At 40.6% G+C, this 10,390-nt stretch overlaps 1 protein-coding gene and 1 long non-coding RNA gene across 7 annotated transcripts in view; one reads left to right on the forward strand and one right to left on the reverse strand.

Annotated features, from left to right (window-relative positions):
• PTGER3 (prostaglandin E receptor 3) overlaps positions 1–10,390 on the forward strand; it is a 202,707-nt gene that overhangs the window by 173,291 nt on the left and 19,026 nt on the right. Inside the window, exon 3 of one of the 5 annotated variants that reach the window (XM_084958579.1) lies at positions 100–216. The exons of the other annotated variants lie outside the window; for them this stretch is intronic. Within the exon in view, the coding sequence (XP_084814705.1) occupies positions 100–195 (96 nt within the window). The 3' untranslated portion in view covers positions 196–216. The remainder of the gene's footprint in view (positions 1–99; positions 217–10,390) is intronic. 5 annotated transcript variants of the gene reach the window in all.
• Positions 1–10,390, reverse strand: part of LOC106507649 (uncharacterized) — a 279,942-nt gene that overhangs the window by 40,059 nt on the left and 229,493 nt on the right. The gene's annotated exons all lie outside the window — the stretch shown is intronic.

Raw genomic sequence — 10,390 nt, forward strand, 5'->3', positions numbered from 1 at the left:
CCTTTTGCCATATAACAAACATATCACAGATGTGATAACCCACCATATAAGTTCTATCCATACTTGAGAGGAGATGGTGATATAGACTATGTACACCAGGGGCAGGAATCTTGGAGACCATCTCAGAATGCTGTGAACCTACCACAGAGAACACTGAGGGATATGAGGATCAACATGTCCCAAGGGCATTGCTGAGTGTCCAGTCACTTCCGGTTGGTAAGTCTGGCTTTTAAGTAACATCAGAAAAAAGAGAAGGCAACCCCAAGAATTACTTAGAAAAGCAACATCAAAACTATTGCAGTTGAGGAGTTCCCATTGTACCTCAGTGGTGATGAACCTGACTAGAATCCATGAGGACACAGGTTCAATCCCTGGCGTCGCTCAATGGGTTAATGAAATGATCCAGCATTACTGTGAGCTGAGGTGTAGGTCACAGAAACAGCTTGAGATCCCACATTGCCGTGGCTGTGGTGTAAGCCAGCAGCTCCAATTCAATCCCTAGCCTGGGAACATGCTGCACTGCAGCCCTAAAAAGACCAAAAAAAAAAAAAAAAAAAAAAGAAGAGAAAAGAAAGAAAGAGAGAGAAAAAGAAAAGAAAAGAAAGAAAGAGAGAGAGATAAAACAACTATTGTGGATGACATATTTGTGACCTTATCTTTTAATAATGGCATAATTCATTTTTTTGTATTAAAAAGTCAAAATATAGGCTAAAATATTTATATTTAGGAATCTGTGCTTGTTTTGAATTTTAAATTTTAACTATGTGTACTATTTACAAAAATTAGGCCTATTAGAATAACAAGTCCACCTTGTAATTTCAAGTTAAAATGAGTAATTGAGTGATTGCTTTAGACTTGTAATTGCAGATTGAAATCTTACTTGGAACATTTAAGAGAGCTTAAGGTTCACTGTATTTATAAATTTAATTTATAAGATTAGGTTTATTAGATTAAATAATTACTTAAGTACCTGAGAAGCTTGTTAAGTCATGTGATTAGCATACTTAAAAAAGGAAATAAAAACATATTACATTGGTAAATGTGGCTTAATATTCAAGGAATTTAATTAGGTTGTTAAATTTCCTTTAAACTAATTATAAAGTTTGCTAGATTTATGAATACATTAATGAAATTTATAAACTGACAAACAAGCTTAAGAAAAACAAGGGTTTCAAGTGAATCGAATACTAATTTTGCACCGAAATAACCTGGAATAGTTCTTTTCTAGGCATAAAAATTGCCCTGAGGAACATAAAAATACTCATTTGTGACAAGTTTTAACTCTGCTATTTTGTCATGACCTTGGTCAGGTCACTTCTCTTCGCTTTGGTTTCTTATTGGCAAAACAGAATCATCATATTAACTTACAGGGTAGTCCTAAGGAGTAAATGAAATATTTTGCATAAAGTTCTTGGCACATTTGAATCTCAATAATGAGAGCTTATAGAAAAAAAATCTGATTCTTTTCCTAAGCGTAAAAGTGGAGGTTTTGCTTATAGTCCATCCATCCCAGGGACACTGTAAAGTTCGATCCTCCACAAATGCTTTTAGGCAACAATGCTTAAAGAAAGTGGCTATTAGGGAAGCAGTAGCAAAGCTCTGTCCCATTGAAGTCCCTAAAACTTAAGGCACAGAGGACACCAAAGAAGCATCAGGCTCTGAGGACTTTATGCAACCAGCGTTTCTGTGCCAATATCCAGGGCCCAATTACTGGAATGGGATTTAAAACACTAGGGGAAGGGAGAAGTTAGTATTCCCTCTAGGCTAATAGCCGCCTGGTGAAATGTCACTGTATTTGTGTCAGAAGGAGCAGAGGAATGCAATCCTGTCTGGGCAGAGTACACACAGAAAACCCAGAGGAGAGCAGACCCAATCACTTTTCATGACTTAAAGTGTACTGTGGTTAACACAGACCAATCCACTTTTCCCCAGTGGATTTTTCGTATTTGGGAAATGAAAATGTGTTTCAAAGAAAACAAGTGTAAGATGAATTATCCTTGCAAAAATCTTTAAATGCATCCAACTTCTCGAAAAACTGCAATGATTTTTTTATGATAACTTTGGAGGGGAACACACATAAATAAAGGTGTGTGTGAGAGATAGAGGGAGACAGAGACTGTGATAGAAAGGAGGAAGGAAGGAAGAGAGAGTCTCAAAGAAAGAGAATGAAGGGAGAGATGCCCAGAGAAGCTGTGAGATAAGACTCAGACACAGAGAAAACAAACAGAAAGAGGGGATACTGAAACACAGAGAGGCCTAACACTGAAAACGAACGAGACAAAAAGTAAGGGAAGACTCTGAAGACACGTCTTTTATCACCGAAAAAATTAATCAGTCAATCTAAGAAAAAATGGAGAATTTGTATTTGAGCCAGATTGAGGATTATAACCCGGGAAGAGCCTCTCAGCAAGCTCCAAGAACCTTTCTGCCTGTTAGCTGTCAAAGGAGAGTCATACAGTGTTTTGGACAGAGGGCTGTATGTTAAATGACACATGACTGACAGTTTATACACTCCAGGGATACATGCACAGAGTGAGTAGTGGGTCATGGGATCATTGCGGTCCCTTCCAAGGTGAAGCAGGAAGGTTATCTCCTAAGGAGTTATCTTGAGATGCTGGGAGAATGTTGCTCTTTACCGTTGAGCAGGTATTTCTGCCGATGGGGAGGTTTTGTTGATGCCTAATGCAGATACAATGCACAGTAGAGGAGTGAGAGGAGGCCAAAGGGCAGAGAAAAATGTCAGGTCCAAATTTTCCTTGACTGGACTTAGCATACAAATTTTTAAGCATCCAAGGAAGCAGCCAGAGGAACAAGGGAGAAAAAAAAAAGAGAGAGAGAGAGAGAAAGAAAGATAACACAGGGCGACATTCAATTTAGCCAATATTTATTGTGTGCCCACTGGGAACGTGGCAACCTCCTGGAACTAGAGTGGAAATAAATTTAATTCTCTCCTGTTCGGAAGGGTGGGCAAGTTCAAGTCTGTGGAGCTGCCTAGGGCTGAGGAGTGAGTACGTGCAGATGCATACTATGCTCTGCTCCAGCTGGTTGGCCTGATACTCTCTGCCTCCAGGGCTGACCTGCCACCTTTGCTTCCCCCAACTCCATAGAGAAAAATACAAATATCTAAAGAGGGACAAAGATGAAGGCATTAAATACTTTTTTTTGTACTTGAACATCAGGTTTAAAACAAGTGTTACTTAGTAGTGACACCATATTTCTTAATGAAACATAAAAAAATTGAAAACTAGATATTTAAAAATAAAAAATGTTAAATGTTATTTAAAAGACTGATTCAGAGACAGCTGTCATTAGGTGCTCACACACATCAAAATGTTCTGACAGATGATAAGGTGCAATATTTTTAAGACAAATCTCTCTCTTTATTTCAAAAAATTCAGCCAAGAAATATTTCTTAGTAATGTCAGGGTACACAGACACGTATCTGATCAAAATATCTCTGAAAGACCTGCAAAAAGGGAAATATGGTTTGTTATATGACTCATGGTGTCCATAGAACAAAAATAAACCAGAGATTTAGAAGAAATACAACTATTCCTGGCAGTAGGTTCTATAAAATAGACTCACGAGGGAAAGACACAAATATTAAAACTCATTACATCTCACCAAGGAGCCCACCCCCATTCAAACCAACTCATCTGATAAAACAAAACAAAACAAAGAGAATATACACAGCAGAATCATTTATGGGACTACTAGCGTATGTTTATTCTTCCTATATTTTTCTACCATGCAGCCAGATCTTTAGTAGTTGCTGGCCTCTGGGATTTTTGCAAAGTGGAAAACACAAGATACTGAATGTAAAGGTTTTTTTTTGTGTTGTGTAAAAGTGAGAACTTGTTGAAGAAACTCTACTACTTCTATCCAGGGGATGAGGGCAGAAGAGAGTACCTTTGAGGAATTCAAGAAGAAAGAGCTATGTCTCCCAGACCAAAAATAAAAAAAGGTCACAGTCAGGATCCATCATTGCTCCAGTAGCAAAAACAGCACTCTAGAGAGGTGGCACATGACAGCGGGAAAGTTCCCTTGATGTGCCAGAAGAGTGATACCCTAGGCACCAGAGCTCCAAGCTTTCCCAGAGATCCTGTGCCTCAAGTGTGAGATGGAGCAGGAGAGTGGCCTGGTGGGAAGGACCAGATGCATCTGGAGCAATGGGAATCTCAGTAGTACTCAGTGGATCCACAGCCAGTGACTGCCTGTCCCATGATGTGGGGCTACCTGCCACTAACTCTAGGACCTCAGTGCAACTCCATGGTGCCAGGAGTCCCAACAGTGACTTCAACTGAATTTCCTGCCACCCTGGCTGAATAGGCTTAGAGAATAATTTCAGTTGATTTTATAAAAATAGATAAATGAGATATTTCACGTGTAGCTGTGTTTGTGGTCTGAATGTCACACCTGCCACACAGACTTTAACATCGCATAGAACGAGGGCTGAATAACCCTTAGGTACCCTGTTTAATTTCTCTGAGTCTCCACTCTCTCCATGTGCAAAAAGGAGATAAAAGTAGAACTTAATTCATAAAGGACTGCAGGTAGTGAGGATTAAGAGAATGTAAGGTTCAGTGCATGGAACACAGTGAGTGGTCAATAATGGTTGTTATTTTGACTCCGTTTTTAAAATGAATCGACAAGAAGTGGGACACAAAACATTCAGCCATTGCACAAATACGAGTTGCAAAGAGCAAAACACCACCAGTTATGCATGCTGTTTACAAGATAAAAATAAATTATTAATAGTTCTTCAAGAGAAATACCACTATCCCTCACAGGAAGAATATGAGAATTTGGCCAAGGAAAAACACGAACCACCTCCCACAACCTTACCAACATGGAACCAGGTCCCTCAGATCAACAAGTTTATTAGAGCTCAAACTCATGGAAAAGAACAATAGAGAAGCAATTCAAAGTACTTAATAGGGCAATGGCTTTTAAAAGATCAACTGCCACCCTTATCCTCCTTTTTCCCCACCCTTCCTCCAACACAACCACATCTGAGGATAAAGATATTTATAATTCTCTGGAGACTAACTGTAATAAACTTTTGACAAGCAGGCTGGTAAACCTGATAAAAAGTATCTTAATATGACAGATATACTTCTCAAATGGAATGTGGGAGGGGAGAACATACTTTAATTTTTGATAAGCTAAAATAGCACCTTAAAAATGGAATGACCCCGCATAAGGATTTAACAGCAGAGTCAATTTCAAGTCAGATAAGCCTCTAGCTATTAGGTAATCAGGTTTGCATTCATATTAGATTTCACATTAGAAGGCTTAGCATGACCTTAGGGGCTCCTTATTCTTGCCTTCCTCTATCCCGCCCAAATCATTTGAAATTAATCACTAGTCTCTGATCTGTTCCCCAGTGGCCTATGATGGAAAGAATCATGATTTAACAATTCCACAAATATTTTTTGAGGCTTTGTGCTAAACCCAGTAGCAAGGACACAGAGATGGACATGGTTCCTGCTGTCTGCCCCATCTCAAAACCCCAGCACAGGCTCCCCAGCTTCTAACAGGTCCACTTAGTTCTGCCCACCACCTGAACCACTTCCTGTGGCTCCAGCCACCCTCAAGTATGGCTTGGCATTTTTGCTTTCCTGTGTGATTACAGGGCAGCTATGACTCAAGATTCTGAACTCCTGAGGGTGAGCCTTTCTGCTGAAAATGAGAGAAACTCAAGCATGAATTTCCTCCAATGCTTCTATTTTGTAGAATAAGGCTTTCACTTTGGCTCCTATTGCAGTTCTTGTTCTAGAAGTCTATGTTTCTCTAGACCCTGCTCAGGTGGCATGTGCCTTAATTTGATCAGTCCTGCCTCCCTGTGGATGGAAGTTATTATCCAGAGCATAACTTTGGTGTCTATGACTCTGTCACCTGCAGACAGACTTCCCTATTGACACTCTCTGGGATTTCCAAAATCCACTCGCCCTTAACTTTGTGTCCACATCTAGGGAACTGAGCTGCAAAAGGTTAAACCACCCAAATCCAAAGGACAGATATTTGGCAGCTAGTATTCATTGAATAAGGGAATAAAACATTCAGTCATTCATTGAGTATTGAATAAGTGCACGCTTGTGTCAGACACTATGTCAAATGCTGGAGCTTTAGAGATGGGAAGAATTAAACCTATTTATCAAGGAGTACATAGTCTCAAAGGGAAAACAAAGAGGAAGCAAACAATTATAAGGGATAAACAAGAAATATTCAAAAACACAATGGGAACGTGGAAAAGGAGAGCCAAATTTGGTTGTGAAAGATAGGGTGGTGTCATAGCAGAGGTGGGGTTGGAAGGAGTTGTCAAAATGAGATAGGGGGATCCTGTATGGAAAATTGCCAATAGGTGAAGTGTACCGAGTGGAGGTATATAGATTCCAGGCAGGGCAAACAGCCATGCAAAGGCCTGGGATAAAGAACAGCATGGTATATCCATGATATAAGAACCTTATATGTTTTGCTTTGGAGTTTAACCTTTATCTTATAGGCCCAAAATAGCAAATGAAATTAATCTTGAGGCTTATTGGTTCTTGCCTGTCACAGTACTCAATAAAGTCAGTTATAGACAAGGAAGAGAAGACTAACACAATGCTGCCAGTTTGCAATCTAAGCACAGACAATCTCAACTCCCTGAAGAGTTTTGTTAAATTTGGAGACTAATGTGTCTGGACGTTTCTTTCTTGCCACCCCAATTGGGAAAGCTTTTCCAGGATGGAGCCAGATCTCATGAGCTTGTCTAGGGATCATGAAAGATCCTCTATCTTTCCAGCTATTTTTCATTCAAAGTAAACAGCCCATAGGTTCTGAATTGTGATAACTGCCCTTGAGAAGGAAATAGCAACTGGAGGAAAGGAATAGCAGACAAAGAAAAATGAATAGTGTAATAAATGTCCTAAAGGTACATTTTTAACATCTAGAGAAGAAAGAACAGCAAAATCTTCCTGATGGTTGGAAAAAACGCATCATTGAGTAGATGATCAAAGATCCTTGCATGTCAAGTGGGAGTCTGAGGGTGGAGAAGGGTGTTCACAGATGAAGAAACAGCCTGAGCTAATAGCACACCATGCATGAGAGTCAACGTCTCTTCAGTGAACAGCACACCAGCTTGGCACTGCCAGGGTGGTGGAGGACCAGGGCTGGTGGAAGACATACCTAACAAGGGCAGGTTGGGCAGTTGTGCAGGGCCTTGTATAACGTGCTGAGAAGAGGTGACTTGAATAGAGCTGTTTTTTGGACACCCTTGATGAAGGAAGGAGAATGCATCGTACATTAGAGAGCATGGAAGCAAAGAAAGTAGTTAGAAACCAAGTGAGGCATTCAGAGCAAAGAAATTGACCCAGAAATAAGGGCTAATAAGACCATTGACCTTCTGTCCTCCTGTCTGGGTGAAGTACAGAAATCCAGGTTTGAGTTCTGGTGCTTTGGCAAACAGCCCTGACCTTGTGTGTGGGCTATGGGAACACCTCAAGTACTTCCAGTCTGATTGAGCTGTCAGTGCCCTCTAGCGGTGGCCCACTTGATGGCTAGATGGTACAAACCATCCAATTCTACGTGGATTTCCCAAGTACCTGCCCTGTGCTGACTTTCGTCATAGCTGCTGGTGCCACAGATCTTTTAAGACATTGATTTTTTTTTTTTTAACTCAGGCTCACAGTTTAGTAGGTGAGACACAGAGATGAACACATTCTAATAATAGCATGTGATCAACAGAAAATAACGTACAATCAGAAACATGCATAAGACAGTTTGTACAGAAGAGGGATAATTAACTTTTGGGTGTGGGGATGTTGATGGTAGTTTGACGTCTGGACTGGCAGCGAAAAGGGCCTTATGGAAAATGTGCCTGGGCTCTGAGAGATTAGGACTTCTCAAGGCAATTAATAGGAGCTTTCTGGGAACAGAGATCAATATGGGTTATTTTGAAGAACAGCAAGTAACTCCCAAATCTAGGAGCAGTAAATGGGAACAGAATTAGGTAGATTTTGTAGTGACCCTGTCTGAGGCAGTCTCAGTAGTACCAAGTGTTTCTCAAAGTGTTCCATTCAGCAAACAATTACTGAGCATCTTCTCCAGGCAATGTGACATGGAATAAATAATGTTCTCACCCTCAAGAGGCTTCAGTGTTAAGACACGTTCAGACCAAGATGTGAAGGAATACTTTGTATAAAATGCAAGTTATGCCCAAGCACCAGTGAGCAGCAAAGGAAAAGGAGCATTTACACTGAAAGGGGCAGTCAAGGAAGCCTTTCCAAAGTAGGAAACCCTTGACTTGAACTTTGAAGAACAAATGAGTAGGAATTTGTCAGTAGGCAGTAAGGGGAGGGTGTGTTTCCATCGTTTCTGTGAAGTGTGATGGGCGCTGGCTGAGTGCCTTGCTGCCTCTTTGGTAACATCTTACTTTCCTCCTCAGGCTTCTCTTCCTCTTCCCACTCCTGCTGTGATCATTCCCCAAGGTTCTAGCTCAGCCCTCGGAGCTTTGCTTTGTTCCTCTCAGGGATTTTATTCACATCCATGGCCTCTACTTGAAAGCTCCAAACATTTTACTTAGTGGAGACCCCATATAACCCAGTACATCACTTTTCCCCCAGAAAGTCACACTGTCCCTAATGAAATACGCTCCAAACAGAGCCCATGATTTTTTTTTTTTGCTTTTTAGGGCCGGACCCACAGCATATGGAAGTTCCCAGGCAGGGGATCGAATCAGAGCTGTAACTGCTGGCCTACACCACAGCCATAGCAACACCGGATCCTTAACCCACTGAGCAAGGCCAGGGATCGAATCTGCATCCTCATGGATGCTAGTCAGATTGATTTCTGCTGAGCCACGACAGGAACTCCTAAGGTGGTATTTCTAACAAGCAAGTCTGATCTTGCATGCTATGCCATTGCACCCCTCCTTCTTGCAAGGCTTCCATGTTTCCTACAACCTTCAGAATCAGGTCTCAGCAAATCCGGGTGGTTGGACAAACTTCCCCTGGTAGCTCTTCTAGCCACATTTGTTGGCCTCTATTTCAAGGAATTCTCCACAAATTCCAAACTGATGTTGATTCCCTCTAGACATCACACCGTTTAATACTTCCCTGTCTTAAAAATGCTATCACCTAGAATCTTCTCCCCAGCACTCTTTCCACATGGAAAATTTCAATTTATCCCTCAAAACTCAGTTCCACATCACTTTCCCCAGTGAGTCTTCCGTGATTCTCCCTTTCCAATAGATAACCAATTTCTTCTCTGGGCTACTTCCAAACCATGTATGTACATCTATTACTGTATCATTGTGTGATGATTTGCTTACCAGTCTGTGTCCCTTGCTCCAGGCTGGAGCAGCAGTAAAGCAGAGTAATTAAGAAAATGGAATCAAATCCTAGCTTTGCCACTTATCAGAGTGAATTTGGGCAAGTAATTTATCTCCCTTCATCTTAGTTGCCTCATCTGTAAATTGGGGGTGATGATAATACACGCCTTATGAAGTTGTTATCAGATTAATGTATATCAAGCACTTTGAACAATGTTCTACAAAAATTTGCTTCGATTTTCAACTATGAGCACCTTGATGTTAGGAAATTATGTCTAATTCATCTCCATTTGCCCAGGGTCCAACACAGTGCCTGACACAGAAAGTATATGGAAAATTTGTTGAAAGGAAGAACGGCAATCTTTAGCTTCTTCCTTTTTCTTTCTCCCGTGTCTAGTAAACACCTGGGTCTGGCTGGGTTTTCCTTTCCAGTGCCCCTGCACTTACTTTTCTTTTTGTAGTAACTGTCACTACTCCATTTATTCAACATAGAGTTATTAATAATCAACAGAGTTCTAGGCAAGCATAATTACTGAGAATACTGCTTTGTATAAGACAAATTCCCTCCACTATGAACTTTGCCTTCTAGCAGATGACACAGACACTACATAATAGCACATCAGTTATCTGATCATAATGTGATATACACAATCAGATGAATTTAATTTAGTCTTAAAGGTCAGGAAATTTCCCTTAGAGAAGAAATTTCACTGATATATGAAAGACTAAGCATAAGGTGGTAGACATCCAAGGAGAGGGAAGAGCATGTGCAAAGCCCAGAGGCAAGAAGAAATCTGGCACATGCAGCTTTTGAGTTCCCTGTGCCTGAGTTCATGCTACAAATGCTACCCAATCTCTTTACAGAATGACCCTCTGTATAAGTCTAGAGTTAAACTTTCTATCATGTTAATTTCCTTCCACAGTTTTCTACTGCTTACTGAATGACATATTAATTTCTTAGTTATTTTCCATGACCCAGTGCAATACAGGCTCCAATAATGGTCTAGTTCTATCTCCCACAAATAATCTGCACTATATTCAACAATAACCATCGTGAACTATTTGATACTCCCCACA

The sequence above is a fragment of the Sus scrofa genome, chromosome 6 (genome assembly GCF_054392235.1).
Source record: "Sus scrofa isolate SSC_HxYL_T2T_F1_AM1 chromosome 6, Sscrofa_HxYL_maternal_Yorkshire_Landrace_v2.0, whole genome shotgun sequence".
Lineage (NCBI taxonomy): Eukaryota > Metazoa > Chordata > Mammalia > Artiodactyla > Suidae > Sus > Sus scrofa.